At 36.2% G+C, this 23,077-nt stretch overlaps 1 protein-coding gene across 1 annotated transcript; it reads right to left on the bottom strand.

The window, feature by feature from the left end:
- Window positions 1-332: 332 nt before the first annotated feature.
- On the bottom strand, window positions 333-18,910 carry KERA (keratocan). Its single transcript, XM_061205359.1, has 4 exons — window positions 18,693-18,910; window positions 7,502-7,552; window positions 5,281-6,174; window positions 333-1,033 (listed from the first exon to the last, which is right to left on the bottom strand). The coding sequence occupies exons 3-4, from the start codon at window positions 6,164-6,166 to the stop codon at window positions 858-860; spliced, it is 1,062 nt and encodes a 353-aa protein (XP_061061342.1). The 5' UTR covers window positions 6,167-6,174; window positions 7,502-7,552; window positions 18,693-18,910; the 3' UTR covers window positions 333-857.
- Window positions 18,911-23,077: the final 4,167 nt, after the last annotated feature.

Below are 23,077 nucleotides of genomic sequence, written 5' to 3'. Positions count from 1 at the left end.
AATATATTCTTAATAAGACTTGTGAATAAGCCTCCTGAAATAAATATTTTACTTCTGTTTTGTTAGAAAGCATTCACTCTTTTTATTTAAGAAATCCAAAAAGCACTGGCAAATATAAGGACTGAACAATTTGCAATTCAAGTGGATTTCAAGTGTTAAAACACTAAGATTCTGTCAGAAATGTGTTACAATAAATGTAGAACTTTAATTGCTAAAGTACACTGTACTATATCTAAGAACAGCAGGTATAAGAAATAGTAATGAACTAAAAATGACTATTGCTCTGTTATTTGATATTAAATGACTAGAATTTTCTTGTTATAAAGTATTCGATGCATTTCATACCCATTCTTGAGCTAAATACCAAACTTATACTTACAATGTTACTTAACAATCTGAATTTAATTATTTCTTTATAATTATGATAAAGAAATATCTCATTTTTTCATTTTCTCTAGAAATTCCTACCTCTTGCTAGATGTTGTGTTTATACTGTGAATATAATATCTGCATAAGCAATTTTGAACATTTGCAAGCAAATATATCCTTCCTATTGAATCACAATGTATTTGTATTATTTGGTATTAATAAGCTGTGAGAGAGACGAAAAGGAACTATCTTTGAGTTGATAAACTATCTTAACTCTGTGTCTGTTTTATTAATCAAAGAAAAGCAGGCTGTGCTACGTATCATGGAGAAAAGCAACTTTGAATAGAAAAAACGTAAGCCATACAAATAAAAATGGTGGCCATAAGCCATTAGACAAGTGATTTTTATCTTAAACCTATGAATGGTAACCAAATTTCGGGTCAGAAATATGAACTCATTAAATCAATTTTAGATTGTTGAAGACATGTTTAAATAATGACAGCCTGAAGGAGCCTGAAGCAGATCATTAAATCCATTGGGACTGGTGGTTTGATTTCATTTCCATCCAGACGGAGGTAGCGAAGATGAGGTCCATAACTGAAGGAATCATGTTCCGCAGGCAATGTGATAGGAGTGGTAGGACATATTACAGAGACATTCACATCTACGGAGACAAAGAAAGCGTGAATAAATGAACTGGAATACCAGAGACTAAGGATGGGAAGACCAAGAGCTATTATAACAGTCCTACGGAGGGTCTAGTGGCCTGGTCTATGAAAGTGGCAGAGAGACAAACCCTTTTTGTGTAAGCTGGAAGTTATGCATATCTGTTTTATAGAAGTAACCTGAAAAAATGTGCAACGTACACAGAGTCATCTCAGTCCATATTTTGCTATGCTTCATACAGAGCACTAGAAAGGACATATTGTTAAAAGTTGGGATGGAAACAAAGGTGTATATCACTTGTCTTCTTCCTTTAGCAAGCCAGATAAGGCATGATTTGATTACTGTAGAATGAGAAAGGTAGTATTTGGGCATTAGAGGTGGAAACAATGGTTCAGAGCTGGTACTGAAAGAACGGGTAGGTGCATGGTGGAATGGAGTAGATGGATGCAAAGGAAGAAAGCCAGTCTATTATTAGAGAAGGTGCTTGAAAGTTACCTTAAAAAAATGCAAACACTCAAACTAGCAGTACTAGCATGATGATGAGTTTTTTTTAAAGTGCAATTAATATAACTTTATATATGTGATATTTGCAGAAAACAACCTTGAATCTCCATACTTAAGTGTATTTAATTGGAAAGGAAACATTTGCCAAGAACTGAATTACAAAATTTCAAACCAGGAACTATCCCGTCAGCCTTTTCATATGGTTAAGATGTGAGAAATCGTGCACCTGCCTTGGATCAGAGCCCTTGGCATCAATGTCTATACTGAAGTTTAGGAGCATTCAGGAGAGAAAGCCTCTTAAACCAGCGAAATTCTGACAAGTGTGCATAATAGCTGATCTCAACCATGAATTCATGTACTCCTTTTAAATCCTATTTTGAAACTGTTTTGAGGAAGAGATCTTCCCTTAGAAGATAAGACCCAACTAACTTTGGCAATGACCTTCCTTTTGTGTCCTGTTGGTGCACACTGACTTGTTCTGAAGGATTTTATGCTTACAGCGCGGGTGCTTTGCTCTGATCTTATGCCATTTTGTGAATTCAACTTGCTAAAGATAATGACTCTGTATAGCAGATTTGTGTTCATCAAGGTATTTTTTCTTACATATATTATAACCTTATCATGACACAACCTGTATTGGGCAACATTATTATTCTCCCCACCTGGGCACTGCTGAAATAGTGGTTCAGACGGGTAAGGCAATGCGCACCAGATATTTCAGCAAGTAAGTGGCAGAGCGGAGTCCCAGCCTCGTCCCTTTCCTACTACACAGGGTCCCTTGCCTGCTGGAGAGATTATGTCCTTTCTGATGTGTTATCTCCTATCCTTATCACCCTCATGACCCATAACCCATGCATGTGTGAATAAACGGAATGTAAAAACAAGCACTCTAAATTTAATTGTATTTTCATAAAGTAATTATAATGTTTCTGAGAGTACCAAGAAGTAACTTGTTCAAATAGATAACATTTTTGTCAAATTTAAAGTCCCCTAAGGTGTTCAGAAGAAATAAATATTTCCATTATTTTGGAAAAGAAAAGTTCACTGTCCTATAAATTCTGAGAACTCTTCATATAAGAGGTATGTTTCTTGGCAACCACTTCATTAACAACTAGACTAGATTATGAGGTAAGAAGAACTAAGTACTTTAGCAGTTATTATAATGCATTGTGATATAATGGTGAGCCAAGAACTCTTGCCAGGGCAATTCTTCTTTTCCATTTCTTTTCTTGGAATATAGAAAGGACCATGCTTGATATCTACATTAAGCAGCAAGTAAATCAATTTCTCTTTGTTGATGTTGTTGCTGTGAAAACGATTTTTACCTCTACTGATAGAAATTTGTCTTAACTCTCATATTCTAGGCATCAAAGAAAAATGTGCTATGATAATAATGTTGGAGTGGGGGAAAAAAACACCTAATATGGGAAACCTTAGGTTCAGGTCCTGGCTATTATACTTATCCTTTGTCCTTGGAAAAATAGCCTCACTTAGTTGAGCCTCAGTTTTTCTTTCTTCAGAAATTCCTAATAATAGCACACAAGGTTCTTTTGATGATTAATTTGGGGTTCTTAAAGTGTGGTCCCTGGACCAACAGCATCAATACTACCTGAGAACTGCATGGTTAGACCCCAGCCCATACCTATTAGGTCGGAAACCCAGAGGCTGGAGCCCAGCAGCCTGTGTCTTATAAGCCCTCCAGGTGATTCTGATGCACACTAAGGTATGAGAATGATTGGAAAATAGAAATATATGAGAAAACTTTGAAAAAAACCCTCTAAAATAAAAGTGGAGGAAGAAGAGAGTCCTCTTCTTTGTGTAACTTTGTAAAACTATGTAAGTACCTAGCATAGGTGCCCAACTATGTGTTGAATTTTGCTACCTCACTCCTGAACACTCTCATTCTCAAGTTCCCACTTCAGGGGAATTCCCAATTCACAAATAGGGCTCTATGTGGAATCCCTTTAAATTAACTTCCTACATCAAATGTCTATGGGACTTTTGTTGTCAGGTAAGGAATGCACCTGTAGAAGCACAGAACTTTCATCAGGAAAAAATTACATTTATTTAGGTTGATATTGGCTGCTGTACTATTTGGTTCAGTGCACAGATTCAGCTATTAACGTTTTTTTTTTCCTCTTGCATCTTTTGCTTTAACTACAAGATTAAACAATGTGTCTCATCACCATGGAAAAAATCACTGCTGTGGGAGCAGCCTGCTCATGGATTTTACGCTCAAGTTTGCTGTTAGAAAAAATATATATATATTGAAAAACTGAAGAATACCCAGTGCAAAATAGTCTATTCTTATAGGTTGGATGTTTATGTAATTATTTGCTTAATGAAAAGTTTAGTGAGTAACAAGCAGGCAGCACAACCTTCTGACAGTTATCTGTGTCATTTTCCTGCAAACCATCCAATTGATTCTCATTTTAGGAATGTATTTTATAAGGTTGTTCAGAAGCCTCTTCGAGATTAGCTTCCTAAAGGGCTTGTGCTAGGGTGGAGCATGCATGGATACTTGCCAGGCTGGTATCATCCCCTGTAGCTGGACCAAGATATTGTCTACTTCTACACCTGAGTCAGCCTGGTCTCAGGCGTAATTGTGAAGATGCTAAGTTTGCCTTTAACGTCTCCAGCCCCTTCTTTCTATAACCACTTCTTCCCTTCATGGCACCTCTGCCTCCAAGACACTTTGCACTCATCTCTCACATGGGGAGGGGGAAGGGTAAGCTGGGACGAAGTGAGAGAGTGGCATGGACATATATACACTACCAAATGTAAAATAGATAGCTAGTGGGAAGCAGCTGCATGGCACAGGGAGATCAGCTCGGTGCTTTGCGACCACCTAGAGGGGTGGGATAAGGAGGGTGGGAGGGAGACGCAAGAGGGAGGGGATATGGGGATATACGTATGCATATAGCTGATTCACTTTGTTATACAGCAGAAACTAACACAACACTGTAAAGCAATTATACTCCAATAAGGATGTTAAAAAAAAAAAAGCTATTTTCAGGAAAGGAGTGTGTATTCTACCTTGTTGACTGCCATTAGTCCTAAGGAGTTGCCAACTTCCAGAGACATTTGTTTCAATTTCAATTGAGCAAAGCCTTAAACTACAACATTTCCCATGTATGGTCCCCAGAACGTCAATCTCAGCATCCCTAGGAAACTTGCTAGAAATGAAAAGTCTCAGGTCCCACCAGACCTACTCAATCAGAAACTCTGTGATGGGGCCACCCATCTGTGTACTCTAAAGTTTGAGAAACCCACTGATCTAAAGCAGAAATTCTAACTAGGGTGATTGTAGGCATCAGCTGTCCTGTAGGTTTTAGGACAGAGGTCCCTTCCTGATACCTCCTAAATCATATTCCTTCTATTACTATTCATGAGGCTGCTTGTGGCTGGTACACTTTCTTCAATAAGTCTGCCCACTGAGGCAGAAATATCATCAGAATCTCCTCAGAGTAAAAGAAGATAGAGACATTTAGTTTCTCCAACAGGTAATAGCCCTCTGTAGATTACTGAAATCCACTTTTCCATTTGCAATTTGAACATTTGAACTTCTTGGTTCATTGACACTGTCTGTGAATAGACAAAACTTGAAAATACACTAAAAAAAATCTAAGGGCACGAGAGCTGGAGAGAAAACGGACATTATTGATATTATTAAAGAAGATATAGAATAAATTTAATAACCATGAATATCTTAGTCAAAGACACACCCTGATGGTTACTTACTTTTAATTTTGTTATGATCGAGGTGAAGGTGCTGCAGATGAGCACTGATTTTGGGGACCTTTGTGAGTTGATTGTGAGACAGTTGAAGATCTAGAATTGATGATACATTAAAACCACTAGAAGGGAGGCCAGCATCTGATAATTTGTTGTGGTTGAGTCTCAGGAAGGCCACTTTAGGAATCACATTAAAATAATTTTCTGGTATTCCTTCAATGGAATTGTTGTCTAAAAACAGCTGCATAGTATTGGCTGGTAATCTTGGTGGCATATTCCTCAGGGAGTTCTTAGCCATATTTAGCTGCATGAGGTTCTTGAGTCCTTTAAAGGTGTCTCTTTGAAAGGCATTGTCTAATAGTTTATTGTGCTGCAGGTCAAGAAGGGTCAGGTTCTCCAGATTGCTAAAGGTCCCTTGAGGAATTCTGGACACCTTGTTTCTAGCTAATTGTAATTGTTCTAAACTTCTTGGCAATGGAGAAGGTACCTCCTCTAGCTCATTATCTTCCAGAAATAAGAAAAGCAGCTTCTTCAGTTGGCTCAGGGCTCCTTTTTCAATTCCATAGTTGGTTATTTTGTTCTTGTTTAGATTTATCCATCTCAGCTGGGTGGCATTCTCGAATGGCTTCTCAGGAATGGTTTCTATCAGGTTGTTTTCAAGATAAAGATACCAGATCCTTGATGGTACAGCAGGGATTTCTTTGAGACCCCGGTTTTCACAGTACAAAGCGGTAGGGAAACTGGGGGGACAGAAACATTCCCTGGGACAATGGAAGTCATGCACCATCCAGTCTTCTGGATCATTTGCCTCATAAACCTGTCTCACACTTCGAGTCCATACAGTATCTGTTATGAATAACACCCAGATGATGAAACAGATTGTGGTTGCCATTTTAGTACCTAGAGTAAGGGATGCAATTGTTAGATGTTTAAAGATCTTGACCTTTAGATAACTGCACGCACCAAAATGATCGATAAACATTGCTTCTTCAAGGGGGGGCGGGGAGGTAAAGACATGTCAGCATTTTATACATATTTATCAACGAATACCCATCTATTTAGTGGGCACTATCTGCAAAGCATTTTTGCAAACACTGAAACTGACTCACCAACTTGTAACTTTCTGGTTTTAACCCAAGCACAATGAAAACCAAGACAGAAAAAGCAAATTTTAGGAACTCTTAAGTGCTTTTCCATTTCAAGCTATTTAATGCAAGGAAGTTAACTGAAATCCAGAGTTGAACACACGAGTACAAAAAAAGTGACCTTTTTATAACTCAAATTTAGAGTCTATGTTGTTCCTAAGAAGTTGGCATATGCTTTCACTTTTACTCCTAAATGAGCAGAACATCTGGATGAGATTTCCCAGGCTCTTTGGCCCTTCAACCAAAGAAATAGAGAGATCAAAGAACATTTTAGCAATTTTTTGTGAAGGAAAATTTTAGGATTTGAAGAAAAATTTGTGATTAATCTCTTGCTCTGTTGCTCAACTTCTCAGGTAAGTTTTATTTGGGGGGTTTAGGGAAAGACTTCTAATATTTTAAGTAGAGGATCAAGTTGTTTAGCCAAGAAATTTGGATTATGAAACTCTCTCTCTATAGATATAGCTATAGATGTTGATACAGATATATGTCACACTTACATAAGTTAGTGGTGTTACTATGGTTGATAAGAAACAAAACAAAACAAAGAACATACTCAGGATACAGGTGGACCTCCATATTTTCAGTATGGATGCTAACAGAGCAAAGGTTAACACTTACTGATATGTGATACATTTAAAAGACATAAATCCTCCCCATTGAGTTTCAACAAGGTTATGGGAACAAAGAACTATCCTAACAGGAAAATAATATATATCTATATAACAATAATGTTCTTATCAATGTACATTTAGTTCAAACAAACACTTGGTAATAAAGACTAAATAAATTTCACTGATTCCTTAGGAAGAGATAAAATCAGCATCATTTAGAAATGCTGATCTTTCGATTTTGCCACTAAATCGAGGGAAATGACAAGCGCAGGGCAGCTTCCGCAAGCTGTCAAATTTCTTGCGATTGCAGAACACTGCTCTGGTCATCTTCCAACAGAGACACATTAAAACATTATTTTTTTTTTCAGAATAGGGATTTGCTTTAGTTATTGAAGCTGTAACCCTGCCTCTGATGAATCATAACTTTGAATTCTTAACTTTAAGAGTTTTGAAAAGCGTAAAATAGTTTACCTTGCTGTCCAGGAATGTATCGCTGAGTCCTGTGTCTGGATCTGAAGTTTGCTAAAATCAGTTAAGAAAAAAAAAAAAACAACTTTGACTAGAAGAATTTGTTTTAATTTTATGTTGTCTAGCCTCCTACGAGAAAAAAATAAAACCTCCTCTGACCAGTCACCATGAACACCTTTGATCTATTGTTTCCACTTTGACAGAGCTTCAGAACACCGCTTACCTCAGTTTTCTTGGCTCTTCCTCGTCCCTTTCTATTGGTCACTGCTCATTCATAGTAATGGACTGACCCAGGCTCCACTGTCGTGTTTTTGTGAATCCTCCCTAATATATATGCATCCATGGCTCCAGCTTTAACCCCTCCAACAACCACAGCACCTCAGTACCTAGGTAGCCCAGCACAGGAAATTCTGACTTTAATCTCAAGAACCTATAACAAAATTCAGTGCAACTTTGAGTTCACAGTCCCAAAGATATTGTAATGCACTGATCTGGAGACCTGATCTAACAGCAAGAAACTAAAAGCAGTTTTGATTTCAACTACAACAAAAAGATTTTAAAGCATTTTTCTCTAGATGATCTTTTTTAAAAATTGGATACAAAGACATAAAGACCAATGTTTTCTGTTTATATGGAAATATTTTATTCATTTTTTTGTATAAAACAGATGCTGGGATTCTATTTAGATATATTGTTTTTGGTCAAGGGGAAAAAGATAAAAAATGTATTTGAAAAATTTAAAAGTGAAATCAGGAAAGCTCTACCTGATGTTGGCACTAAATATGGTGTATAGAAATAACTTTTATAGAAATAATTTTTGTCTCTCTATTTCATATTGGGAGCTTTATTCCAAATAATTATTAAAATGAGATTTTTCTTTCCTGCATTATAACAGATGTTTTGCATTTAGGCTATTATAGGACATTCTGCTGCCCTGTTTTGTTTTTCTTTAACATACAAGTTTAGGATAATATGTCTTCCAGTTCTTGTATTTGAGGGAAAAAAATGGTATGCCTCTTAAGGAAAGACAAAAAGTTTTGAAAATCTCATTTTCAGATATTACCCTGCTGATTGATTGTAATCATTTTGTTTTTCAAAATCTATCTTATTCTGGGAAAAGGGAGTTGTATTGATATGACTCATTCAACACTGCCTACATAAATATTATCAAAGATAGAACACAGTGAAGAGGGGAGAGCACTGGACTCAAAAAACTTTTTCTGAACCACCTACTTCCTTTCTCCTAAACACAGTTTTGTCATCTACAACATACTGCTGGACTACCTCGCAAGGTTGGCCCTAATTTGTTGTAAATGATTAGGAAATGTTAGCCTTTCTGTAGCATTAGCCCTACACTCTCAACTGAAAAATACCTTTAATTTTCAGGGCCTTGATAGCTTAAGATCAAATTCAGACATGATCTCTTAGTAGCCCAACAGGTACACTCCTATCATATTTTAAGAAAAAAATCAAGTGTTAATTTGCTTTTGTCACAACAATGATCTCCTCTCTCTACTCCATTTTTCCTTTTCTCTTTCTTCTTTTTCTAAACCCTCAGTATAAAACAACAGATGATCTCTGAATCTGCATGACCCCCTTTAGCTACTCTCTTATTTCTTAATTTTCTTTTTTAGCCAAACTTATTTTAGTCATTTCTTAATTCTATTACACAAATTTTGCTACGTGTCCAGTGTAGGAAAATTAGTTGTACATTGGCTGCCTCCAATTTCTGTTTCTTTTTTTTTTTTTTTTTTTTAATTAATTAATTTATTTATTGGCTGTGTTGGGTCTTCGTTTCTGTGCGAGGGCTCTCTGTAGTTGCGGCGAGCGGGGGCCACTCTTCATCGCAGTGCGCGGGCCTCTCACTGTCGTGGCCTCTCTTGTTGCGGACCACAGGCTCCAGACGTGCAGGCTCAGTAGTTGTGGCTCACGGGCTTAATCGCTCCGCGGCATGTGGGATCCTCCCAGACCAGGGCTCGAACCCGTGTCCCCTGCATTGGCAGGCAGATTCCCAACCACTGTGCCACCAGGGAAGCCCCCAATTTCTGTTTCTTATTCACCATTCCACCCATGATTCACCCATCAAAATAAGGTTTCTAATCCCTCCGCTTCCCTCACATTGCTCTAACAACAACAACAACAAAAAAGCAATAACCTTCATATTTACTAATCTATTGAAGTCTTTTAGTGTTTCACCTACTTGACTTGTGACTTTTGGCAATGCAGACCCACCCCTTTAATAAAATGTTTCTTGGACTACATTCTCTCCTAGTTTTTCCTCCCCTTTCCTTGTGACTTCTCTCTATCTATGTTCTGAAGCTCTCTGTTTCCTCTAACAGTTTTTTAAAAAGCTTTTCTAGCATTTAAGTCTCTTTGAGATTCTAAGATCTCAAAGATTTTTAAACGATTCCAAGGTTTTAACCATTCCCTTTATTATGATGACTCCTGAGGCTCTTTCTTCAATCTAGCCTCCAGAAGAAAACCTGCACTCCAATGTGTGTATCCACTTGCTTTCTAGACATCTCCTGCTGCAGGTCTCACAGCCATATATCTAAAATGAAATTCACTATCTCCCTTTAACTGCTCTTGTCACTTTATACTTTTGAATGACACTATCATCTTATTCAGTCTCCTAAACCAGAAATCTGGAAATCATTCTCAGCTCTTCCTTCTCATTTTGTGAGCATATGATAGCAATCACATTTTAAGGACCCTGGGAGACATGATATAAATAAAAATGATCATCTACAATGTTTGCCAGGTTTGGTATCATTGTTTCCAGACTAAAATATAGGATGTCTTCCACTGTTAGTATAATCTCTGTTTTTCTATGTCTTAATTTTTCCTATAACAATTCAATCTACCCTTGCTTTGATTACTGATTCCTGAAGGATGGGGATTTAACTCTTCATTAGGACTGTTTAAGAGGAAGTTCAATAAATTAAATTAAGATAATGGTGCGAACCTCTGAGTCATGCTAGTTGTTATAAGAATTAATGGAAGACTCTGCCCAGTCTTATCTGACTCTGCTAAGAGGGAAAATGAAGCCTAATGTGTAACGATGTGGCTTTGAAATTGTCCTTCTAATGACAGACTAATATTTTAGAAGTCCCTGGGGCTTTGGACATGGTAGGTATCCAATAACTATTTACCAAATGAGCAAATGAACAAATAAACACATAAGGCACATGTATCATTTTGATAATTATGATTTTTTTGATCAGCATAACTACTATGTGAATAGGAATATAGTGAAGAACCTTCAAAATATGGTAAAATAAATGTGAGTTAGAGTTTTCCTGTTGCATCTTACTAGCTGTTTGTGCGGGCACAGGTTATTTAACCATCATAAGCCTAAGTCTACCCATAATTCACCTGTTCTGACTACTATGAAGGGTTGTTTGAAAATCAAAGAAAATAATGAAGGTGAACATGTCAGAAGGCCCAGAAATTTATTTCAGCAGAGAATGTGATAGTTGGTATCTTGGCCTCCCTGAGAGAAGTCCTAGAAACTTGAGATGGAGTTAAAGTCTTGTTGGCTTAACCTCTTTTCCTTCTGTTAGCACGTTTTGATGTTTCCTATTTGCTTATCTTGCTTCTACTTCTTAGTAAAAGGGAGGATGCTTTGCTAAACTGTCTTAGACTGGGGAATTTGTCTTGTTGCATTCCTAAAGATCGTTGACATTTAAAAAAAGAAGGCGATGTATAAAGGTATAAAAGACATGAAACTCTAGTAGGATTTCAAATTTGTTGGCATATGTATCTGATGATTCTATGTTAGCAATAGTTGGGCTGTTAGGTGCTCCCAGGACCTATGTTTATGTCCAACTGACTATACGTTTACTAAGAGAAATAATTTTCTCTTCATAGATCGATTTTAGCCTGTTTAACTAAATTCTGTCAAAATATTTAAAAATATAAAAGGAATCCACTAAAATATATAGCTGACACACATGCATATACATGTGCATTTAAATTTTTTCAAAATAATACATTTAAAATATAGCAATGCCACATTTAAAAGGTCAAAATTACTACAAGACTGATAATGAACCAAGCAATCCCCCACCCCACACTTCGGTGTAAGTCCCGCTCCCAAGAGGCCATTGTTTTCAACTCTGTTATGGATTTCTTTTAATATTTACTTCAATGTCCTTGCTTGTACTTTTAGTTTAACTTATCAATTTTAAACATCAACTATTTTCTTTTCTTTTTTTATTTTTATTTTTTTATTGGAGTATAATTGCTTTACAATGTTGTGCTAGTTTCCGCTGTACAATGAAGTGCATCAGTTATATGTATACATATATCTCCTCCCTCTTGGACCTCCCTTCCACCCCCCCATTAGATAAAGATTTAGCACATTTGCTCATTCCCACTCTTACCCCACCTGCAACCATTATTCCTTTCAATAACTCCTAATGTATGTATACCACAAACTTTGATTAAATATTTACTGCACGTTATTACATAATATAAATATTGTTTACTGCTGAAGAAAACAGTGCAAAATTATTTTAATTCCTTCATTGTATTGCACTTATTTGCCATATATATAAATATACACATACATATATATGTGAAGTTCTCTATACATATATATCTATGTCACTAATATTTTCCAAAACAGAATAATTCCTCAAACAGAATTATAAAACCATTTTGGAAATATTTTGCACCCAGAGGGTAGGGTAACATAGTGTGCTGGTTAAAAGTCAGATCTGCTTGGGCTTGAATAAATCTCTCTTATTTACTAGCTGTGAAAAATTGAACAATTATTTATCTTTGCCTTAGTCTTCTCATCTGTAAATTAAGGATAATAATAATATAAATAATCATAGTAATAATACCCCCTCATAGGATTGTTATGAAAATTAAATGGGTTAGTATTTTTTTCTTTTTTTTTTTGTTTTCTTATTTTTCTTTTCTTTATTTTTATTTATTTATTTATTTAAACAAACCCTTGTGTCGAGGGATGACTTTCAATAGATTGCAGTGAGGGAGCTCCTCTGCTACATGGGTTAGTATTTTTAAAGCACCTAGAACATGGTAAAAGTGTTCATAAAAAAAAAAAACAGAAATATTAAGTTCACTTTTTTCTCCTGGGAGATATTTCTTCTGGAATTCCATTTCCTCCTACTTCAATCTAGTTTGCTTGCTGTTGTAAACCAACCTAAGCAAGTTTGGTAAATGACAATTTTTAAGTTCTTTATGGTACATTTCAGTTGACTCATAATTAATGAGGGCTATAGGAATCTTCCCCTACAACCTACAAAGAGGTGTTAAGTTTGATGAAAATAAGTTCAACTGTATGTTACATAACAGGCCTTTATTTTGCACCAAATATTTAAAAAATTCATGAAGTGAGTCTCCATTATAAGATTTCTTCAAATGTTAACTAAGCTTACCTAAGGTGTCAAAACTAATGCAAATTCAATATCTTATAATAACCTATAATGGAAAAGAATAGATATATGTATGTATAACTGAATCACTTTGCTGTACCTCTGAAACTAACACAACATAGTAAATCAACGATGTCAAAGAAAAAAAACCAAACAACAAAATCAGCTGTCTCTGACAAAGTACTGTCTTTTAAAGTACATTTATGAATAATAGAATCCTTGGTCTCTGGTCCAGTGAGATTGTTGTGGTCCTGGACTTCCTTCACCCATCTCCTGGGTTAGATCCCTTGTTACTTTCTGACTCTTGTGTTCTGTTCTTTCTTGGTTAACTCCACAGCATTGGGAGAACACAGCTTCTGATCACTTCCTGTGCACATGAGTTACTTCTCTTTTTTTGTGTGTGTGTGAAGTCACGTTTATAAAAATGTGTTTACTCAGCCCATCCGCTTAACTGATATTTCGACTAGATACAATTCTAATTTGAAATAATGGTCCTTCCAAATTTTGAAGGTACTCAAGAAAGTGATTGTCTTGTTGCTTCTTGAGTTGAAATAGAAAAGCTTAATAAAATTGTAATTTTCAGTTTTTAGAATGTGACCTTTTTTGCTCTCATTAAACTTTTGAGATTTTCCTTTCATCTTCAGTTTCTGAACTATTACAACAATATGTCTTGAGAGGGTGTATTTCATTCACTCACTGAGTACCCAGGGAGTCCTTTCAATCTGGAAATTCACGTCCATATGATCCATCCCTTTTTTTCTATTTTCTCTTTTTGAAAGTCTTAGATGGTGCACCTCCTTGTTACACTAAATCTTTGATCTCTTCTTTTCTATTTCCATTATCAAAAGATTTTTATGCTTTCCAACAGATTTCCTTAATTTTGTCTTCTTTAAAATTTCTATATCATACTTCATGTATTTACTTTGGAAACATTCTCTGGTTGTTCCCTTCCTAAAGCATTCTTTTCTTTTATGTAATTACTACCTTCTCTTTTAATCTCTTCAAAACGAGACTAAAAACTACAAGGTTTCGATAGTATTGTGAGTTTTTTTCTGCTCCCTGCAAGAATTTTATTTCCCTTGATATCTTTTTTTTTCTTGGCTTGATTTGACCTATAGAGGTATTTCACATTGGAAACATTCCTCACATAGCTGATGGTGCTTTGCTGAATTTTGATACTTAAGAAGAAGCACTAGTAATCTTATTAGAAGATCTATGAGAATCAATAGCACTTGTCAGCTAAGGATCAGGTATTCTGTCTCTCTTTTTTATATATATTACACACATACACACACATATTGGGAATAAATTGAAAAAGTCAACACTTTTTCTTCTTAGTGTACTTTTTATAACTTTGATTTTTTTATTAGAACTGCTAACATGAATTTTTTTGGTTGTGACTAAATAGCAAATAACCTTCCATGCATAGTTTAGCCTTTGTATATGAAGCGTCCTGAGGCTATGCTGTCCAAAATTTATCTGTAACTAGTAGCACACCCTGTCACTTATAAGCTATTTATGTTTTGATTCAACTTTGATATTTATGACTCTCTCTGGTGCCGGTTCCTCCAAGACTCTACAAGAAGACTTTCAATACCTAATCAAAAAATAAAAATAAAAATATCTCTGTGATTCTTGGGTGAGCTGTGTTACCAACTATCCAGAACCAATATTCTCTAGGATTTTTCTCCTCCAGCTTCTCAAGCTCTCTCCATTTCTACACTGTTCCACCTTAGCACTACTGGCTTTCAGAGGATACTAAGATAACAGGAAGTGAGCAACTTGAAAGCCAATTAGTTTAAAGCTCACCTCCAAAGCACTTCAGAAGAGGTCTCTTACAAGAAGGCATTTCATCAGAATAGTGAGAATTAGACTCATAATGTCTCCAGTATGTTGAAGAGATCCATTGAGTCAAATATGTATTCTTGTTCTCCTTGGCTTCTTATCAAACTGCCTTCCAGGGCATCCCAATCAGTCCTATACTGTTGCAGCATTTCACTCTCAATTTGTTCAGATATATCGTATAATTTTGATTATAATTTATATAATTATAATTGTATTTATACTCTTCTTAGTCAGCTGGTCATAGAGAAAGCCCCCATGAGCCCCCGTGTACTTGATGAATCAGCACTGCTGAGCAATTGAGATTAGGCTAGATAGATCAGGTAATACTAGGTTTATGAGTAGTTAACGTCAAATTGTTGTTTAGCTTCCCCTTGGGTCCAGTTTCTTAAAAGGATAGTAGTTATTTGCTAAATATAAGCATATCCTTGCTTTGGAAAGCTAGGGTTTTAATTCTCTTACTAAGGCTTACCACACACTACATATAGCAACCTGACCTACTATGAACCCTTTAAACATCATTTAATCTGATGAGTGATAAGTAGCAGGATCACTGTGACCTCAGCTGTCTGGAGAGCCTTCTCTTGCCATGGGACAAACTCAAATCTTACAGCTTCTCAGCACCAGACTCACATGCAGTAATATGTGGCCTCCAAAATTCAAAGAGACTATTCATGTTCCTAGTGGTCATAGAGACATGGTTCAGCAAACTGTCTTCACTTTAGAGAGCTAGCCCAACTTTCCTTAGACCTCTTAACCTTTAAAATAGATCAGTAACTTGACAGCCCTATAGCCTTCCATTGTATTTGGCTCCAATGTGCTGGCATTCAAGTGTCTAATTAATGTATCTAGCTAATAAAGTTTACCCTCTAGGTTGTATCACATGATGTTCTGTGAGATGGTATTTCTGCAGACTATAATGTGGTGCAAAGCCAAGGAGTTAACACAATCCAGAAACAGTATGGCAAAATTATATTACTGTTCCTGCCTGGTGAAATAAAACAGACTGCTTCTAGTAATTTTGTTTGTTGGAATAGAGGAGAAAGACATTATTCAGATCAGTTGCTTTATACAAAGTACTAAGAGCTATAATGATTTGGACCCCATATGGAACAGCAGTTGCAACAGAAGTTGCCATCTAATTAAACTTTGGAAAATCCATTTTTATCTTCTCAAACTATCCTTCCACTACTAAACACAAATGAGAATCCGCTGAGGATCATTAGCCCTGCACTTTTAAGTCACTAAAGATGGCACTAATATTTCTGATTTTTATTGAAGCATTATTGCTATTAATTTATTATTTTTGTAGGAGTAGAAAGCTCTGCAATTTTCAACTTGGTATTTCCAATCAAAATGTTCCTTTTTCATGGGTTACAGAGCTGATGTAAGAATCCATCATATTTTGAAGTCATCTATTCCAGCTGTACAAGAACTTGGGTAATAGATATGGGAAGGATAAAGGTAGCTTCTCCACTTGTCATTTTAACATCAAAATACCCTAACTAGTGGACTGCAGAAGTGTCCTGTGTCCCCAGGAATTCGTTGTGTTTCAAAACCATGTTTTCTTTCACAGGTCACAATTTGGTAACGAACTCTGGTTCTTTTAGGCAAAGACTAGGTAAAAAAAAAAAAAAAAAAATAGTAGCACACAGTTGAGGTATCATTGCAAAGTACTTATTTAAGACAAGATGCCCTCTCTTTCATTCTGGTGGCTCGAGGTCCATGATTTACCTAAGTTTTAAAAATTCAGTGGAGGGCAGAAATTCCATATCTTATGTCATAATGACACACCCAAGGCTCTGATGAGCAGTTCTGGAGGGTTATTAATTTCACAAATCAAATAGCTCTACAGAGGACTTCACACCTCTTTCATTCCCAGAAATCTAATTCTCAACTAGCTGTTAAGCTCTTTTTGGATCAGACTATTCTGACTTTGTACTGATACTGATATCTATTAATGGAAAATGTATCTGTTTTACTCATTGGTAGTTAAATGACACTACATTATCTCTTCCACTCCAGATTTGCCCTTCCTCACTGAAATCAGGGAATCAATTTTCATTGCTATGCCTTCCACCAACAATTCATGGACATCACTAAAGTCTTTTTAAAGATACTGGAATTCCAAAAAAAAGATACTGGAATTCCCATCTCCAATATATGTCTCAATTGGTGAAGATGGTTGGGTGGATTATACATGATAAAAACCCATTTTATCATATAGTATAAGAATTCCATTTTGTGAAAATTTTTATTTTGTGCTTCTATACTATGCCAAGGAATCAACTTCATTTAATGTATGCTTCCATTGAGTTCCATTTTGCGGTATTTCAGCAAACTAACAGACTCCCAGCTCCTTAAACTATGTTAATGGATCCACAGTCTCTGAAAGTACACTCATATAACTAATTCAGCTTGATCTAATGTTATCATTCTCTCTCCTTGGTTGAGTACCCTCAGAATCCATCCATCTTTTCTAATATTTAGCCAATATAAGTTAGGCAATTCCTGTAGTTCATTTATAACAGTATTTCCATCTCTAGATTTTACTTTCTCATTGATACCCTGTTGCTCCTTCTTATTATAGGTGGGAATCATTGAAGGTTAAGGGGAATGGGGCATGAAAAGAATAAATTCCCTCCTAAAGTTAATGCCTTGAGTTGAGGAACTAGTTGTATCTCCAAAAAGGAAGGAATTGCTTTACAAATCAAGGAGTGTGGGGCTCTTTCAGCAAACAAAGGAGGTTCGGTGGGGCTGGGAATCGTGACCACTCCTTCTCATCTGTATCTTATTGTCTAATCCCTATGCCAATTCTTGGGTGGCCCTCTGTTTCCAGATCAGTGGCTAACTTTGTTGGACTTATGAACAAATTGGACTTACTAATGTGCTCTTGGAAGGGAACTCGTTTGTACGTAGGGGACTTACTGTATGGTTTTTCAAAGCCTTACCCTCAGGAAATGTGTCATTTCCGGTAACTATACAGGGGCCATGTCCCATTTTTGTGGGTCACTGTCATCCAGACTCTTACCTCTGAATAATTTCAGGGTTCTGACTGCCTTTTACCTAAGCTATGCAGATAACCAATGTGAATTCCCCCATATTTCCCAACAATCTGATCTCAATAATGGATTTCTGGTATTGATATCTTTTTCTACTAGACTCCTTGGCTATAAATACCAGAGAATAATTCCGGGTGTTTCAACAAAAAGAGGGTTTCTTTGAAAGTGATAGGTGGAATCACATAAATGAGAAGAGGCTGGAAGAGTGAACTTGGAAAACAGGCAGAAGATAAGGAAGCTTTTAAAAACTAGATCGAAATCATCTGGCCAGGAAGCATTGCCATTACTGCTGATTATCACTGGAACCAGAGGGTCTTACCAACAGCCTTCACTGGGGGCCACCGCAGATGAATTCTAAGCCAAGAACACGCCTCTCCTTGGCTAAGCCTGACATAAGCTCCACCCTGGCTTTATGAGGCTGGGAAGAAAAGAGATACTGAGGGGCTACTGAGCCCCACTAAGATTACAATCAAGGGCAGTTTTCTACATATAAGAAAAAGGTCTGGAGCTGGGACAGATGAAAAAGTGACAGACCTTTACTCAGGAATATGTAATTGCCTGATTAAAAGCATGAACTGGACACTTTTCAGCACAGAAGCCTTCATGATTGTCCCTTGCTTACTCCAGGACTCTGTCTTGATGGGTCCCCCACCCTGCATCCACAAGCCCTCTGCTGTAGCCTTACCCAGATTTTTGCAGTTTTCTGAATTTACTGTTACATCTTCACTCCAAGCCTTGCTCATGATGCTTGCTCAACAAAAATCCCCTTACCACCCATCCGTCTGTAGAACACAACGCTCAAACACAGCATCACTTCCTCAACGAGGGCATTCAATACTACTCTCCTTTAGAAATAAGTACATGCTCCTGTTAGAACCTACTTACCCAATGTAGACTCAATTCCAGCTAACAATTTGTGATTGTTTCTCTGTCTTCTAGGCTACAAGTTTCTTGATAGGCGATTCTTTTTTTGTTTGTTTGTTTGTTTGGCCTTGGAACCCGATTGAAATTCCCGACAGATATTTATTGCAGAAACATTTCTCTTTATATAACAATTTAATCAGGCTGAGGTGTGATAAGCAGGAAGGCAGCCATTAAGCAAGGCTGTCAATGCGGCAGAATAGTCTCCTCCTGCTGATGGGTGTGGCGTAGTCATGGCCGTTCATTAGAAATTAAAGCGGAACTGAAATCCATTTACTGCCTGGTGGCGTGGAGCGCTGTTGTTACAGCTTAACCCAGCGTCTCCCGTATGCTGTGAGGCCGGCATATGCCAAGCAGCCTCCAGCTGTAATTCCGAGAAGGATCACTTTCATATGCTTTCCCCATGGCCCTGGACAGTTGAGCTCAGATACACTTGATTTTCCTGGAGCCACAGGTTGGAGGCAGCAGGAAGAAGGAGTGGAGAGGTGACAGGGAGAAGGGCAGGCAATTCTTTTTCTGCCTTTTTTCCCCTATTGACTAACAGCATTGTGCTGGTATATCATAGGGGCTCAACGGATGCTTATATGATGAGGAAGATAAATTAAATTTGGTCAATAGTTCTCATAGCCCTTTTAGTCCAATTTTAACTCCCTAACAAAATAATTTTAAGCTACCTGTCCCCTTGAATTTTAAGCATTTAATTCTTAACTCTTCTCTCCATTGTGAGACTTGGTTATAAAATATTTAATATTATTAATAATTAGCATATTTCTCATTTATCTCAATAGGAATTTTCAGTTCTACTGATTGTAACTACTCTCTGGGATTGAATATTCCAATTAATTTCTTCCCTATGGATAGGTTTTTCCTTTTTTTTCTTTCTTTTTACTAAATACTTTAGGCATTTAGTAAAACTTTTAGGGCAAAAATCACCTATGAATATGGACTTTTTGTATTTTCCTCAAATTTTAAAATATGTTAGAGAAAAATAGGTTTAAATAAAAACATTGCTGTAGTAGTTTCCTCACTGGAAGGTAAATTATTTTTTTAAAGGATAGCTAAAGATAGTATGTAATTAAACGCTAAACACTGACTTCAACTGTACACAAGAATTCAGTGAGAACTGGATTATAATGGTTAAGAAAGTCTCCAGAGTCAGGAACCTAACTAGCTGTGACTTTGGGTCACTCACTCAGCCCTTTCCATTAGTAAAATAGAGGCAATGATGACATTACCTCCTTGACTGTTTTGAAAATTAGGTATAAATCAATATATAAAACAGAACATTGGTAATCATCGAAGTTTAGCTGTTAACATCACTGCTATTTTAAGGAATAAGAGCGTCAGAACGCTAAAGGGAAAGGTCTAACTGGAATTGTAGTGAAAAGCTGGTTCAAGAAATGTCTCTCGGGGCACTTCCCTGGTGGTCCAGTGGGTAAGACTCCGCGCTCCCAATGCAGGGGGCCCAGGTTCGATCCCTGGTCGGGGAGCTAGATCCGACGTGCATGCTGCAACTAAGAGTTCGCATGCCGCAACTAAGAGCTTACATGCCGCAACTAAAGATCCTGCAGGTGGCAACTAAGACCTGGAGCAGCCAAATAAATAAGTATAAAAAAAGAAAAAGAAGTGTCTTTTTTTAAAGAAAGAAATGTGCCTCAAACACATCTTAATGAATCAGGAAACTGGCATTCTGTTTGTTTATTTAGCCAGACTTCAAGTGTGGCTTTAATTGTCCATATAGGCCTCTCTTGTGTTTTGTTAATATTTTGCAGTTTTTACCATTCGCTTTTCTTGTGCCCCTCCTTATGAACAATACTTTTAATCTAATATACACCTTTTGGTTTGTATTTGTTCCTTTAAAATATGTATCTTTATATTAACGTATTTTTAATTTATATAAATGTTATTGCTTATATCTCACTGTTTCTTACTTTTTTAAACCAGCAAGTTCTTTTTATGATTCAACCTTACAATGTGTACATCTTGTCCACGACCTGTAATTGAAAGCCTGACTTTTTCTTTAGCAGATCTTTTCAAAACAGCTAGGATGTTGTATAACAATGTTCTTTTCGTCTTCTTGTTGGAATAATTATTCATGTTCCTGGCTAGAAACCACAGCTGTATTTCATATTCATAATTTTGGATAAGATGCCTTCTTTTTCTACTAAAAGGATGACATTCCTAATTGAGGCATAAAAAAAAATTAAGAAACTCTAAAGAAAAAAATGTTTGGTGCTATTGTTTGACTACCATAGCTAAAGTACTGAAGAAGTGTAATACAAACCTACTTTTCTTGAATAAAACCAAATAAAATGTGTTTGTTATTCTATGCTTCGTGCCAGTGTACAGTAATGGAAATTCCAGAAACCACTGTGAATTTCATTTGTCGAATCTGAAGAAATAAACTGCACTGGTGGTAATACAGCCAACCTTTCTTCACTCTCTATCTGCTAAGTTAGGGAAGCAGAAATAAAGTGATTGCAGTTGTGCTGTGAAAACCTCAAACAAATGCCTTTTGTTCTTTGTCCAATTTTTTTTAAAGATACTTTCTAGTAGTCTGAAGGAAAATTTATTAACTCATTAACTATTTTTGCATTAAAAAATCTCATCACTAATTTTGTACCTCTCAGGACCATACTATTTTTTACAATTTTGTATCCAGTGTAATTTCATTTTTTTCCTGGTGAAAATACAAACAAGGTAGCATTTGAATGAACAAAAGAGAAAACAGGAAAAAGAAGCTGTGTGATTCAAGGTCAATAACAAAAAGAATTTTCATTTATTTAAATTTTATTACCAATTACCTATCAGTGTTCAGTGCTTCAGAAAGTTCAAGGAGGATAAAGATTTTGAAATGGTCATTGTCTTTGGTCACTTACTTTGCTTGTAATTAATTTAGAATTTGATGGCAGTAACTGATGGCCGTAACATGAGCTGTTTTTTGTGTGTAAAGAAAAACAATGTGAAAGATATAAATAGAAAGTTAAAATTGGGGAAAGTTTTTGATTATGTGGCTACTGGATCAAGTTTTTAAGCCAAGAAATGTCACAATATTTCAGATTTAGATCATATCAAATCAAGTTTCCAATCATTTACCTTGCTAAATGCTATAAAAGGTGCAAACAATATAGAAGAGATAGTCTACCCCACAGTTCATAAGAACTGAGATGTCAAACTACTTCCCCATCCATTTACCAGTTATTCAGTCTCCCAAAGACTAATTTGTTATAACAAACCCACTCAAAGTCTCTATGCCATAATTTGTGTTTAAGGATATTATGAAGTAATCATATGCAATAAGTACAAAATGTGTGCTAGGGTATTAGAGGAGCCTGGAATAAATCCTTTCTGAGACAGTTCTTAACGTTTTATAACGGAAATGTCACACAATCAGAACTTTTCTGCAAATCTAATTCAAATAGCTGTGTTTCCTCATATTTGGCTTTTCTACTATGAAGATTCTAGGGAATGCTACCTACCATATCATTTTAACTGTGTCTATTGATTCTGAAGACCTTATTTCTAGAATCCTTAATATTTCAGTCTCTCTGTGCATGTGAGAGAGAGTGTATGTGTGAGATTGCTGTTAGTAAAGATGGGTTTACCTTATTAAACCAGTAAGGAAAGACCAATGTCAAATTAAAATTTTATAAAAAATTACACTTTCTAATTCTGCCTGGGGAAACATGATCAGCTGGGCCACCTGAGCTATCGCAGGGTCAAATGACTGTCTGAAGCCCTTTGGAATTGTCTTTGCACGGTCTGCACACTTAAATCAGACTTAACACCTCAGCAAGAGGACTGATAGACATTGGATTTTCAAAATATCCTTTTCCTTGCCTCCTCAAACTACAAAATGGTTTCTCCACATTTACCTGAAAGTTCGTAGTGAGCTTAAGCATTTTGTTTATAAAGAGATATGTATCCAATAAAATAAATTTTTTAAAAAGTAAAAATTTACACATTATAAATCAACCATACTTTAATAAAAAAAATTTTTTAATAAAAATATTTTTTTAAAAAGAGATCTGTACCCAAAATGACACGATTGTTATTATTCTCACATTTGTATATTTTCCATTATAATCAAAGTTATTCTTACATCTGCTTGGAATTTAGCTAAAGAGAATTGTTAGAGAAAAAGAAAAATCCAAGGGGAAAATTGAACAAGCATACACATTTTATAGAAAAGAATTCTTGTAAAGTAAAGCAAAGTTATTGGAACCTAAAGTGACTTGGCTGGGAGTACTTGCCACTAAGCATTTTTCCCCTCAGGTAAAATATTGCAGATTGTATTTGAAATATTATAAATCTAAAAAGAACTGGCCCCATAAGCCACTATACATTCA

Source organism: Eubalaena glacialis, chromosome 11 (genome assembly GCF_028564815.1).
Source record: "Eubalaena glacialis isolate mEubGla1 chromosome 11, mEubGla1.1.hap2.+ XY, whole genome shotgun sequence".
Taxonomy (NCBI): Eukaryota; Metazoa; Chordata; class Mammalia; order Artiodactyla; family Balaenidae; genus Eubalaena; species Eubalaena glacialis.
The sequence above is the reverse complement of the archived record's forward strand: the minus strand, read 5'-3'. Positions and strand labels throughout refer to the sequence as shown.